Source organism: Anopheles darlingi, chromosome 2 (assembly GCF_943734745.1).
Source record: "Anopheles darlingi chromosome 2, idAnoDarlMG_H_01, whole genome shotgun sequence".
Taxonomy (NCBI): domain Eukaryota; kingdom Metazoa; phylum Arthropoda; class Insecta; order Diptera; family Culicidae; genus Anopheles; species Anopheles darlingi.
The window spans coordinates 59,693,002-59,707,769 of NC_064874.1; the positions used below are offsets into that span (position 1 = coordinate 59,693,002).

Genomic DNA, 14,768 nt, shown 5'->3' on the forward strand with positions numbered 1-14,768 from the left:
ACAATTGGTGTTGCGTTGATGATAGACATTCGCACATCTTGAACTACTACTACTCCGATACCTCAGAGCAGATCACCTTGCGAAGAATGTGTGTACCTAGCAAGAGTGGTTGGTTTCGAGGGTTTAAAAATAGATGACCTTGGGCACGCACCACATTACGGCGGAAAGCACAAATCCGCCGCAAATCCGCCATCGGTACCGGGGGCTCCGGTGGTGAGGCGTTTACTGAAGGCCCGTTAGCGCGATGTTTAGCGTGGGAACCAGTGGTGCACTTCCGTACCGCCGTACTGACGGCATGCTCGCGTTCGTTATTGATATGCTGGAAAAACATTAATTTTCCTCAACCTTCACTAGACTGTGGAGTAGTTATCTCGCCACAACGCCATGACTGGTACGTGTCTAGAGACCAGGTAAAGGGGCTTGTAAACGAGTAATATTATAGTTTATGATTGTTACCCTACAGGCCCTTGGTTTTAAAAATAAAACGCGATGCTTGATCAGCAGCAGTTGACTTGAGCGCTTGATCAGACAAACCTATGAATGGCTCTATCAAGATACCGGAGTGATGTTCGAGATAACATCAAACAACAATCTCATCGGTCAAGCAGTGTACTGCTCGTGTAACGCACAACACGGACACCGCAATTCGATCCCCATATTCACGGTTGGAAGGTCAGACAGGCGAGTGCAGCAGAAGTTGGTCGTTGGTGTCCTTAAACGAGGAATTCTTCTCCGTCTATTCTGCTGTATCACGAACACCCGGAGACCACTTGTAGACATCGTTACCGAACGCGAATGCTGCTGGTTCTCACTCGTAAATAGCGATAAAAGCATCTTGACAAGTGTCCTGTCCGGTACGACCTCTTCAGCGATTGATTAACCTCTCAGCCCAACGGTTAACGATTGAGGGGGATAGAAGCTGCGCCGCGCGGTTTGGATCATCGCTCCCAAGATGGAGCCGGATAGGAATTTCCATAAAATCCGACGATCGACTCATCGGCACTAAAACCAAAGCTCATTACCTTCGGAAATAAAACGCATTACCTTTCGGTAATGCTGACCTGCAGCAGAGCGGATAGGATACCATCATGGCAGCAGCAGCAGCAGCATCATTGTGGTCTGCAGTACCTCGGGGAGCAGTTTTCTGTGTGGATTGGCTAACCGATCGGTTAGTCACCGGGTTTGACGGCTTCGGTACATAATAAGACCGATTAATTTATGATCCTGCCTCCTCTTGAAGACCGCTCGATCACCGTACGGCGGTATGGTGGTGGTCTTTGCGCTCTACAAACCCGATTGAAGATGCTCTTGGCCTCAGCAGCAGCAGTAGTAGCAGTAGCAGCAGTAGAAGCATGCAGAACCGTGTGTCCCTGCACCGCTGAAGGAGGCCACATGATGACGACGCCGTCGCAGTCTAGGTCTACGAACCTGTCTCCGGGCGGGAACGTCACCTTCACCTACTGCTCCGAGTGCGCGAGGCGGAATCTCGGCCCAGATCATGCTCGGTGCAATCAATTTCAGATGTTTATCGACAGCTGATGAGAGATTCACCACGATCTGGTAGCCCTCCCCCCAATTGGAGTGAGCTGCCCGTTGGTGATCAAGCGTCGATGCTGAGCACCCTTTCCGTTCGAGTCTCCATGATCGAGGTGTCAATGTGGAATGTGGAGAGGACATGACGAGATGCAGGAGGCCACCGTGGTCTGAAGGTGGAGGTTGCATCGGATGCAAGAATCGGAAATTGATTGACTACCGCTTCGGCATTCGCACTTCACAGCCGAAGACCCAAGACCCACATCGATCAATGTCGCGATCGGTCGCAGGCCTTGCAGGAGAAGCAGGAGGCTGGTACGTGGTGCGGTGCAGCATTAATTGGTTCGCTGATTGGTTTGTCAGTTAATTCATCGCAACACAATGTAAGCGAAGAAAGGATCGACGGTGATGGCGGTCGTGAGGTGTCGCGCATGCTGCTAAGTGGCCAATTGCTCTTCGGCGCTCTTTTGGGCCGCTTCGCCCTCCTGCCGATACACACACTGGACGGCGCTGGAATCGATTTGCGGTGACAGATTGAATGGTTTTTCGATCTCTTTATTGAATTCGTTAATGGTTGAAGAAAGAACTGTCTGATCCGTCTTCGCAAACCAAGTTAGTGTCTGTACGGATCAAGTGATCCTAACGTCTTCAGTGATGTTGCGCCTTGATCAGGATTTGATGCTATGCTTCTGTGCCCGTCCGTTCGATAGTATTCGCGATCGTCCACATGAACACTCAGCGCGCACCAGATCGGGAAGCCTTCTCTTGAGGCCCGATCACGATCGTAGACCGGAGAATGAGCTCCACTCGGTTCGATCGCGCCCGAAAAGGGGGGGTGGTGGCTTCGGATTCAGACACTCGCAGCAGCCGCCACCGCCGCTGCACGTTTTGGACCTCACGCGCGCTGGTTTTGGGTGTTCGGATGCGCGTTCGCCTCCGACGAAACGAACTGCGAACTGCGAACTCGCGTGACTTGCCGGCCGCGATCCTCTCACGCGTCGTAGCAACGACAGCAACCCTGCCCCCAACCGAGGGTACTCACGCGCTTCGCAAATCCGCAAAGCCACCCCAAGCCTCGTGCGGCGTTTCGCGCTGAGTAGCAGCAGCAGCAGCAGCTTCCCACTCGACCACTTGTCCGCCACCGCCTAAGGCCCAGGTGTGAGCGAGCGAGCAAGAGAAAGATCGCCAGGAAAACCCCCCGAAACGATGACGCCGTCGTCGTCGTCGTCGTTGATGCTGCCGTTGCCGTCGCCGCCGTCGTCGTCGACGGAACCAACCGGGACGGGAGTATATAAAGTGTTGATCTTGGCGACCCGCACTCATAGTTTAGGTGATCGTTCACCGAAATCACTTCGTTCCGTTCCGTTTGATCGGTTCCTCTCGTTCTTGTTCGCCTTTCTCGAGCCTCGAGCTCCTGGCTGCTGGCTGCTGGCGAACCCGGATTAACGTGCATCCTTCAACAGTGATTCGTGGTTCGTGGTGTGACAGGATTTCCATTCGGGACGAAAGGTGCAGCACACAGTCTCTGGTCTGGTGCATGCGAAAGCAGTGATCTGATCAGCGAAAGCGAAAGTTGGTAGAAACCGCGTGCCAGGCGTGTTCTGTTCGCTTGCCAACAGTGTGACTGTGTGTTTGTTTGCGTGTGTGTGTGTGTTTGTGGTGCAGGAGTCCCGATTCCCGGAGGAACACATTGCAACATTTGTGATCGACGATCGAGTTCAAAGTAAGCACCGGATGTACCGAATGTTGAGTGGATTTTTTTCTGAGGGATCGATGTGTTCGGATTGATTGCTGGGGTGTTTGTCTGTGGATAGTTCGTTTCTATGGCAATGTGGAGCTTCCCGAAGACACGGAATGGATCGAATAGCTGTGCAGACAATGGCAAGATGATGTTTCGTCCTTTAAAAGAGGTCCTGTATCCATTGACTCGTTGAACAATTTGTTAAATGGCTTAAAAGTGCGATTTTTGGTTTGTGTGTAAGCTGTTGGCTTTTGATGAAACAATGCGATGCGCCCAGGATGTGTTGAGCATAGTGCGTGCGATTCTATTGCTTCTATTGCTTTTGGAAAATGATCCTCAATGATCCTATGTGATCAACAGATGTGATGGCTTCAAGAGAGTGTTGGCTTCAATGATCTCAACAATTTGAATAAATTGATTTTTGCGCAAATGCAATTCAAATGGAGTTATGAAATGCATAACTTTTACATAAAAGAAAGCATAAATGATGGTCTTAAAGCCAATAAGTATGAAAAACAATCTCCCATAAAATGGTTGTTTTGATATCCTTGGCAAAAGTTCCGATCAGAATCACTGTTTGTTGCGATCTTCGAATATAGGACGATCGCCAAAACCTTTGCAAAAGCATATGCCATCGCCACCATCTAAAACGCCATTTTTCCCATTTTGACACATCCGCTAGGACCGATCAGACCTGTGCTCCTGTCATTTAGATACCACCAACCGCGTTATGATTTGTTCGACCGGACCATTTTTTTCGCTTCGCATTGTCTCCTTGCCTTTCTCCCTTCTACGTTTGCTTGGCTTCGGTTCAGCCTCTTCAACCTGGCAAAAGCACAACTAAAGACCTTCTCCTCGAGGCCAAAACAAGACAAACCCTTCCACGTCCCCTCGGGTCGTAAGCGTGTCAACGGATTTCGCATTTAATCCGAAATTGATTAAACACTTTCAATTATCGTTGACTTTGATCTCTTTCTCTCTCTCGCTCGCTCGTGCGCTCTCCCTCTGGGGAGAGAGGATGTTGGGAGAAGGTCCTGTGCGCTCCAGTGTCACCGCACCGCCACCGTCCATCCGGCGGCCCAGACCGGCGCTGCCCAATTTGTGAAAGTATCCATTTCTTCGAAACCACGAATCGCCGACGCCACGAGCCAGATCGTGGCGCTGCTGCTGGCAGATTCCAATTTCTGCTAACCCCGTGGCAAGATCAGCGAACGAATCGAAACACACACACACACACACACACCCATAATATTAGAGTATCATTAATTACGCCACGCGATGATTATGATTTTGTTTCGTCGGTGGCGTGGCGATCGCGAATCGTTTTTTTTTTGTTTCTCTCAAACCACTCTCGCAGCAAACCATCCGATTGGCCATCGAAAAGTGCCCTAGGGCACGGTCAGGGTCCTGTAATCCGAGCATTTTCGGAGGCAGGTTGTCTTGGATGGTTGGTTGGTTGGTTGGTTCGTTGGTTGTGGCCGCGCTACCGATCCGTGTTCCTATTAAATAACTGCCAGCTGTAATTGACACTCGCCGGCAGCCCGCAGGTCGCAGGCGATTAGCGCCTCCGGCTGATTGGTGGCGATCGGAGTCCCTCCAAAAAGTAGTCCCGACACACGCTTGGTTCGCGTCGTTTTTTTTTTTTTTGTTGCATTGTTAAACGAGTATCATTAGCTATTAGACCAGATCTTTTTTTTTTTGGCGTTCCGACGAAGAAGCGTGAAACTTCGAGTGAGGTCGAGAACGGCGTCGTCGTCGTTGTCGTCGTTGTCGTCGCGACAACGATTAATGGTCTCTTTTATTGGCTTAAATCTCTCTCTCTCTCTCTCTCTCCGTCTCGGCGAGAGCCTCTAGAGTCCTCCTGGGCTTCTCAAGGAGCATAGCACCCGCTTCCCGTGGCCACCGTGACCGTCGACGCCACGGCACCAAAAATCCAATCGATCACTCCAATCGAGGATTCGGTTCCAAAGGTGTTCGGTGTCGAAGGTAACTCCCAAGCGAAAGAAAAGGTCAAGCCTGGTGCCTGGTAGCCTCTTGGGATGGATGATTTACGCCACCACCAGCACCGATCCAACTACAACACGGCTGTGTGTGTGTGTTTAACCTGGCCGTTCAATGTCGCGGGAAGTTAGTTAAGCGACGACGACGACGATGACGACGAAAAAGCAAGAAAACGCCACAAAAGTTCGAACCAGCAAAAACTGTCACCAGCAACACGCAGATATTGCGTAGCAACCGGTCAGCTGATGATGATCATGCTGTTGGTGCTGCTGGTGCGGCTGGTGCTGGTGCTGCTGCTACTGCACTCCACGCCAAGCGTTTGATTTGAAAAATTATGAAAAGCCGAAGGCACCTCGCGGTCCGGACTGGAACTGGATAGACTAACGCGGGGCCGGGGCGAGTGCGAGAAGGGTGTAAGGTCAAGTTGAAGACGATCGCGGCAGCGACGGTGGTGCACGGCGATCGAACAGCTGAACAGCTGCACCCCACCCGCCTGCTTGCCACTCTCGCTTTCGACCGGACTGGGGCCGTTGCTTTTAATCAAACGATATTTTTGGGAGGATCGAGCGCCGATCGAGCGCCGATCGTGCGCCGATGGCGACCGATGGCGTTACTCAATCCACCGGATTCCAGTCGAGGTCGTACGGAGCTACATAACAGGTTCGTCGGCGGACACGTTGCTCGCATCCCTTTGCCCCCGCACCTTTCCACGAGCAACGTACGATCGTTTTTTCAGAAGAGAGCAACGGACGCAACCAGCATTCGCATCGAAAGGCGAATCGTAAGCGTAAGCGAAGTTCTATTTGACGAAAAAGGGGCCACCATATTCCCGGATGCCCATGTCCTGCTGAGCCCGAAGCGATCGGTTCGGAGTAGCATCGCGATCCTCCTCGAGCTTGACACTTATGCAATGCCTCTTCTCTGCAGGGGCGCCCAGCTGGGAACTGGTTTGCACCGGGCTGGGCTGGCGGTGTTGTGCCATTTTGTGTGTTTGTGGCTCCCCGTGTTTTTTGGGTACGATCCCCATTTCCCACTGACCGAGATGTGCGCTGGCACACGGCAGTATCGAAGTGGCGGCGAAGATGAACTTGCCACCGTCCAAAAATACGGATCGGATGCGCGCCCCCTCCTTCGGGAGCTCGAAGTAACATCAATCTTTTCTTTTTTGCATTGCATAAGCCCCGATCTCCCAGATATTCCAGGCTGCGGCCGACATAACACGACATTGTAGCACAATTGTGGTGCATTGTTGGCACCATCTCGTGGCCATCGCAAAACCAATTGACACCTTTTTTTTCGGGGGGTCCAGGGATCGACAGGAGCAAAGTTGATCCCGGGGGGGAGGTCCGCGGGCTATTAAATGGTTCGCTCCCGGTCCGCGGAATCCTTCATTTTCACCTTTTCCCTTCTTTGTTTGCGCTTTCTCGGCGTCGTGATGCTGATGAGTTCCGCAAACAAACGAATTCCACCGAATTGAGCCATCCAGTGTGTTGATTGACGAACGATTAACGCAAGTGCTCTAATTACAGCGACACACACAGGCCCCGTTGACGCACAAATATTAACGCCACCAGCGCTAAATTTCTATTAGCATCGTTTACGGCACTCTTCTGTGCCTCAAAATGGAGCATAAATGGAGACGCAGTCACCAAACGTTGCCGGATCCGGATTATATTTAGAAAACGATTAGCCACAATTTGCGGTGACCTTTTGGCTAATTGCTCGCGGAAATGGGACACCATTACGGACGTTCTAGCTGGCTTCCTCGTGTGTGTGTGTGTGTGTGATGTCAGCGCTGACAGGTCTGGATGATCTCATGGACCTCCCGAAATGTAATCCACGCACCACGACTTCATGCCGTCGACGGTGCTACGGTTAATCAATCGCAAACTTGAAGGACGAGTGCGATGATCGATAGCGCACACACACACGCGGTCTAGCGATGTGCGAGGCCACGTTCGCAGCGCTTTGCAACATAAATCTTCGCTCCAACTCCTGCGTTAATCACCCCGAACGAACGAACGAGGAAGCGCCGATGGAGATGATTTTAGGCATTCTTCCCACGGCAACAGGTGTGTGCCTAGAATCCGGGGCTATCCGGTTCGCTTCGCTCTTTGTGTGACCAACACATTCTTGCGCCTTGCGAGTGCTTTAAGGGCATCGAGGTTGAGATGCTATCGCGATGAGACGATCTCGCACGTTTCTTCAAATTATCTTCCCCCCAAAAAAACCCGCGAAGTGGCTACGGTCCGGGTTGGTGCGGTGGTCATTTTGGCCTTTTCGATTGCCTTTCGGAGGCGTTGATGACGGGGGGGGGGGGGGGGGGGGGAGGCCCTACACTTCCGTCAAAGCCCTCCGGGCGCTTGGCTAATCGGAATGTGACTTTGAGGGGGGGCATTGTGATAGCCTCTCGAAGATGCTGAAGATGCTGCTAGATGCTGTGATCGTGCAGGTCTCTTAAGGTCAACGGCTGTTGGTTGTGAGGTTGTCTGGACACGAACAAAGAAGAAGAAAAAGAAGAAAAAGAACGCGAAGAAGAGTAATATTTAAAAATAAACGAAACGACATCGCATAAAAAAAAAGGTGAAACAAAAACAAAATCTCGAAAAACATATTATGTTACCCCACGGAAAGACCTCCGGGCTCCCTGGGCTGCCAGCCAGCCTTCGTTTTCGCCTCGTTTTATGTTAACTTAATTTTATTCGTGGCACCACGCGCGATCATCAACGCGCGCGATCATCAACGCGCGCGCTCGCGGTGGCAGCATAAAACCGATGCTGTTTTTTTTGCTTCTGCTTCGTCTTCTTCTTCTTCTGCTTCTCCTTTTGTTTTCCGATCTGCAAGATATGTCCACACGGATCAGCGGGGAGTCCGTGTGATGAGGAGCCAGAAGCAGCATCCGAAGAAGAAGAGGAAAAAAGTAGTAGATGGTAACCGGCGGGCGCAGCATGAAACAATACGAAACGATGAGCCGAAAGTCACGGGTTGGCGGGTGGGAAAGGGGACGTAAATACCGTGCGATCTGAGAAAGGGGGGAACGGGGATCGACAGAAAGTACCGTGGCCCCATCAAAAGTGAGAGAGAAAGATGCGCCGACGACTGCGAAACGCAAAAACAGAAAAAATGAAGAAACAAGTTATGGGCGACGAAGAAATGGATGCTGGCTTGAGGGGACTGCTGGATGATGCTACCGACCGGCGGTCCCGATGGTGTACGCCTCAGGCGATCGAGCATCGGTGATGGCGAAGTTCAAGGTTGGTAAGCTACCTTGGCCAACCCCCACCGTGCGTGTGTGTGTGTGTGTGTGTGCACGCGATTGGCTTTTCTTTCACCATGGATTTGATAATCGTTTTAATCGTGGAAAGCACAAACATAACCCGGGGAGAGGGAGTTGCCGATGCCGATGCGTGAACTATCGGACTGTCACGTTTCTCAACATCCGGTTCTTCAGGGAGGAAATGGTCGGCGCCTAATGAACCCATCTTGGAAACCACGTGGAAGCACCATTAGCATACCGGCGACGGACCCCAAGAGGAGGCCACGGACAAGAGTTTAGAGCAAAAGACCTTCAGCAATCGGGCAGACCAAGAGCAACGGGTCGGAGGAGCGTTCCTAAACGCCAAGCCAAGTGGTTGGGTTCAAAAACGATTAGCGATGCTGATGGCCTTTGGGTCGCCCCAAAGTAGGCGACGCACGCATGCACGCATGGTCGTCAAGTCGACGGCGGGCAACCTGTTGCTCGCGAGAAGAGCCCTTCGTTAATTAGAGAAAAAAAAGAGAAAAAAATGCCAACTAAGATCTACCAACAGCAAAAGTTGGGAATCGTCGAGGGTTGTGCTGCGAGGTTTGTTCTGCCTGGGTCCATTGTATGCAGTGTGTGTGTGTGGGTGCTGTGTGTGGGTGATGGAGGGCCCCCGCGATTGCGTAAAGCTCCCAACAGAAAAAGAAGAAAACAGAAGAGATTCGTCATCTTCAGTTGCGTGAGTGTTTCGTTCCGCGCAGAACGTGCCATGTGCTAATGAGGGAATTTTGTGCCACGTGTGCCCATCGTAGGGTGGTGGTGTACTGCTGCTGACGCCCGTCTCTAATGTACCTTCTTCTCCTTCTCCTCCTCCTCTTTCTTCCGTTGCAGATGAACCATCGAACGAGGGCCCTGGTGGTGGGGCTGCTGTGCGTAGCGGCTGGGTTGGCGTCGGCTCAGCTCAACCAGAACTACCGACCGGAGTTCTTCTCGCCCGGACAGGGCTTCCAGTCGGTGTCGGCGCAGATCTCGAACAGTAATGGCGGCCAGTTCAAACGTCAGGCTCCGGCCGGTGGCGGTGGGGCTGCCGATGTCATCCCGCATGACCAGAAGAAGCAAACCACCTTCTGGTGGGTGGCACCGGACACCCCGTTCAAGGCTACTAAAATCGGTGGCGGTGTCCAGGAACCGCCCGGTGGTGCCGGCGATGGTGCCGATGGTGGTGATGGTAGTGCTGGTGGTACAGCTGGAGCTGCTGGAGCTGCTGGAGCTGCTGGAGCTGCCGGGGCTGCTGGAGGAAGTAGCACAACGCAGACCGGATTCGCGGGACAGGCAGGATTTGTGGGTGCCACTGGTTCCACCAGTTCCGTCCAGTCCTCTACGGTTGGTCGAACGATCGGAACGCAGACACAGACTGGAGGAGCAGCTGGTGGTGTCGGTGCTGCAATCAGTGGTGGCCGGACAACCGTTAGTAAGAGTTCGAGCTCAACGAGCAGTACCTTTGGACGTGGTGCTACCGGGCCTGGTATTGTAGCCGGTTCGCAGCAAACCACTTCGACCACCTCGAATACGCAGGTCAGCACCGGAACTGCTCAGCAGGGCATCGGTACTGGCGGCGTTCGGACCACTTCCTTCGTCCAGCAATCGAAAACGTCATCCACGACCGGTGTCGCTCCGGTTCCCGTTCCACAACCACCACCACCACCATCATCGACATCGATCGTCAGCACAACGACCGGCCGGCGAACGGACACTGTCACCACGAACGTTAACAATCTGCCTCCGCCTAACGTCATTAATACCCAGACTAACGTAGATACGCGCCGTACGAATGTAGCCACTAACATCTACCAGCCGGGCCAACCGGGCCAACCAGGTGGACCGTCGACAACTACTACTACCCAGACAGGCGTGGGGATTACTAGCACAGCTATCGGAGGAAATAACCCAAGTAACCTTCCTTTGTTATCTATTCTCACTCTCTCTATCTTCATTGCTGTTAATACGATTCCTTCTAGGTCTTCAACTGCAGAGTGACGATTGCTATTGGAGAAAGGTTTTAGTTTCATTAGTTCGTTTGAGTAGTTTGAGTAGCTTAGTAACAACTAGACGAGTAGCTTTGTTTATTTATTTTTGCCTTAACTGCATGAGCATTAGTTGCTGTTTGTTTTTTTTTTTGGTTTGAAGATGCGTTCTGCAGCATGTGATGCGATGCGTTGAGTGTGACGCCATGTTTTTAACGGCTTTTTGGTTTGATTCGTCTCGTTCGCACCCCATTCGCAGCCAATTACGGTGGCACGACCGTGACCAGGACGCAGGAGAACATTAACGGCCGGACGGACACCAAGGTTTTCACCACCGGCACCAACACTTCACCCTTCTTCAAGCTAACGAAGACCACCGCACCCGAAAACATTCCCGAGGGTTACGACTATTCGGTTCCTGCAACGATACCGTGCTACGAACCGAACAAAATCTGTACCCCGAACCAGTACTGTAACGGTGGTTTCGTCGAGGAATCCCAGCTGTCGCTGTTCCGAGCGGCCGCAGAGGTAAGCTCGAATGCCTTGGCGATCGACAGGCAATACACACACACACACACACACACACACACACACACACACACACACACACACACACACACACACACACACACACACAATACGCATCAGGGATCGAGGAATATTTATTCCCGATTATTCAATCATCACCGTGAGTGTGGAATGTGTCCAAAGGCCCAGGTGTACGCCGGGGGAAGGCACACACACTCCGTACGGACGGATCCAGATGATTAATGAGCTCCCTGCTCCCGGGGGTTTTGGGGCGCAGGGGGAAAAGGGCGGTGTCACCATCGGCGCACACTCGGCCGAAGATGCTTACTTTGATTAGTTTTGACATTTGACAGTATTGCTCTCGTGGCGATCGTAGTGGCCTCTGCCGAGCCTAGCCACCGCGAGTGATGATCGGTGACACATTCCCATAAGCTCTCGGTATCGGAATGCTCGTTAGCGCAAAAGGCCAACTACGGGGTAAGGGGATGATCCATGCCGGTCACCGTGCCGTGATGCACGCCACACCGAAAAGGGCTCCGACCGAACGGACTTTTACTTTCAATCGGATCAACACAAACATGGCCGCCGCTTTGCTGGACGAAACGACACAAATTGCTCAATTTGTGTCAACGTGCAATGAGAATGGTACAAGGGAGGAGGTACGCGGACAGGAGTTGAATGGAGTGATCGTTACCGCAGCCAACAGCGCTTTTGGTGCTTCATTTGTCCGTCAGTTCTTATTGAAACGTCAATTCCCCAGGAACGTCAATTCAATTCGAATCGATTCGATTCGTTTCACATTCATGCATGCACCTAAATGCACGTGTGTCTGTGTGTGTTTGCTGCCATTAATATCCAGATCGCTATTGATCGATTTTGATGACGAATCGAAGTATGATTCATCGATCGGTTCGATTCCTGACCTAGATTCGGAGACCCAGGAGATGTCGCTAACGCAAATTAGACGCCACTTTCATCGTGTTTCGGAAATGGTCATTCCGCCGTCCGCCATGATCGCGCCACCAAATTATCGGCCAGGCGTGAAATGTTGCACGTACCCGGTGAAATTTCATCCCCGCATCCCCTTCTTTCTCTCTGTTTCCTTTTCACCACCCCAAAAAAACCATCAACATTCCCCCGAAATTACGTTACGGCGAGAAGGAGGTGATGATGGTGGCGGTGGTCACGTCTCGCGGATCGTGCGCCCACGGGCGTATTTGGAGCGCTGCTCCTGCTCCTGCTGCTGCTGCTATCTGTTTGGAATGTTGTTTTTGTCACTTTTGTCCGATTACCGAATCGGGCCATCGGAGTCGCAGGTCGGACGCAGGTTGTCCCGGTTTGCGGTTCGCCGAAGGAACGCCAACACAGTCGTCGTCGTCGTCGTCGTCTGCTGTCACTTCCACCGCGCACGATCAGTGTTGCGACGATAAAGATCCACGTAATCGCACCCCCCAAAACGTTGACAGCTCGTCAATGGTTGACAAATAAATTAGTTCCTTCCACTGTCTCCACTCGGCATCGTGCGCCTAGGATCCGGGCACTTCCCGGAGGAGCAGGTGTGTAGACCGTATGCGGCTTCGTTTCGCATACAAACGCCTCATCGTGAGCGTTGAAAGTGATAAATGTGGCATCGTTGTTACCCCCTTTGCCTAGACACTTGGTAGACATCTTGAGTGTTTTGCTTCCATTTTTATTGCCTGCCGCTGCTTCGTGCTCCGCTTTTATCATGTAGCTCATCTGTTAGCCCGTGGGCCCGGGATTTATCTGCGATTTAGCCGTCGCCGTCGTGGTTTTTGGTGACACGAATAGCAATTAATCTGCCGTTGTAAGCTCATAAGGAGGAGCACACCGTGTTTTTCGCCTTCTTCGAGCGCACCCGAGGAATGTCCAGACATCCCAGGGAGTCAAGGCCACGGGAGAGGCCTCCGTTAGCACTAGATCACGATTTTGTGCGCTTCTCCTCCTCCGGTCCGGTGTCCGAGATTGCATAATGTTTGTATAATGTTGTCCAGCAGCAATTTGTCATTCAAATGAAGCGCAACATGTAGCCACTACTAAGCAAACACGTTCGACAGAACGGATTATTGATAATTCCAGAAGTGCGCCTCGTTGGAGCGGATTGCGGTAGCAATTGATTTGTTGCGCACGCCACCGATCGACGCCTCTCCGGCTTCGGCTCCGGCTCGATCGACGACGAGTGATAATTAAAATGGAAGCATAAAACGATAAATTTGCCTCCTTCCCTTCCTCGTGCGGCTGCACTTCCAACCAACCAGGTACAAGAACAACATCCCACAACAACCCTTACACTGCGCTGCGGTCTATCGGTTCGCGTCTAGCTCCGATAGTTTACGCGTGCCATCCCGCTGCAGGGGGGCGCTTCTGAGATGCAATCTGTTGCGATCGACGCTTGCGAAGACGACCATTAGAGAGGAGGGCGCGCGCTGGGTGACTGAAGGCGCCCGCTGGTGGCGCGAAAGGTTAGCCAGGGGTTGCCATTTAAATCGCTTTTAAATCACCCAACTGGCGGCAGTGGCAGTGGCGGCGACGGCAACAGGCCAAACGGTCGTTGTCGCGATGGCTTATGATGGCCGCTCGAACAGGTGCGCTTCTTGCACCGGGTGCCAGACAAGCGAGGGATGGCGTGTCAACGTGATAGCTTCCGAAGAAGCATAATCAGCATCAGCATGGCGCAACGCGGCGTTCTCGCTGGTCGCGATGGTGCAAACAGCTTCTCCCCCCCCCCCTTTGGGGAAGGTCGCTTATCGGATGGCTGCCGTGTAGTTGTGCTTGGTTCGTTAGAAAGAAAATGGTCGCGTCGCGATCGTATCTACGATAGGAGCTGCTATATGCACTATGCGCATTGGTGCCGCGACCGTTGTTGCACGCGACCACCATCTTGAGTGTCCATCTTGCCCGAGCGCCAGCGCCAGCGTGAGTATCGTGGGAGAAATTTATGCGCGAGCGTTTTTCGTCAAGTACCACTCCTCCGGTTAAGACTTCTAATCTGGCCTCTTGCAGTCGTTTGTTTGCAGTGTGCGAGCGATGCAGCAAAAGGGCATTTAGCACCTTAACGAGCTAATCACAATGTGTGCTTAAAGTTTTTTTTTTTGGGGAGGTTAGTTATTTGGACAGAGCGCGCACAGATCACAAAGGGAGCTTTGTAACGCGTCTGTTTGCATGCTGCGAGACCATTTCCTCATTCTGGTATTGAGGTATAGAGGGGTACAGGTTAATACCGGTCAAAAAGGGTAACTTTTGTAGGTTCTATTGTTAAGAAACCATTACCTTTTTTTACCTGAACATCATATTAGCATAGAGCATACAACTTTTCAAGAAAATTTGGTTGTATTCTGTGGAAGATTTGTTAAACGCAGCAAATTCAAAGAGGCATGTCTGCACAAGCCTACGTGTTTCAGTTTCCATCGATGCTTTCGATTAGATCATCAGAAATAGATAAATCATTTTTTTTGCCAGCTTAAAGGTTTATCCAAGTAGCCCCGTCAATTTTTTTTTTAATTACCTTATTTTCAATTTTAGACAGATTTTATTTTGTTTGAAAAGAAATTAGTTTGATGATTTAGCTGGGAAAACCAGTTTTAATTGATCATTTAAATAAAAACAGTCTTGATAATTATTATGAAAACTCGATGAAGTGTTCAACATTTCAAAAGGTTCAGTCCAGACTTTTTATGCTACC

At 51.6% G+C, this 14,768-nt stretch overlaps 1 protein-coding gene across 2 annotated transcripts in view; it reads left to right on the top strand.

Annotated features, from left to right (window-relative positions):
• Positions 1 to 2,870: 2,870 nt before the first annotated feature.
• The window catches only part of LOC125949907 (inactive serine protease scarface), a 29,653-nt gene continuing 17,755 nt past the window's right edge, over positions 2,871 to 14,768 (top strand). For both annotated transcript variants that reach the window (XM_049677385.1, XM_049677386.1), the window contains exons 1-3: positions 2,871 to 3,256; positions 9,408 to 10,467; positions 10,800 to 11,068. In XM_049677385.1, coding sequence (XP_049533342.1) covers positions 9,408 to 10,467; positions 10,800 to 11,068 — 1,329 coding nt within the window. In that variant the 5' untranslated portion in view covers positions 2,871 to 3,256. The remainder of the gene's footprint in view (positions 3,257 to 9,407; positions 10,468 to 10,799; positions 11,069 to 14,768) is intronic.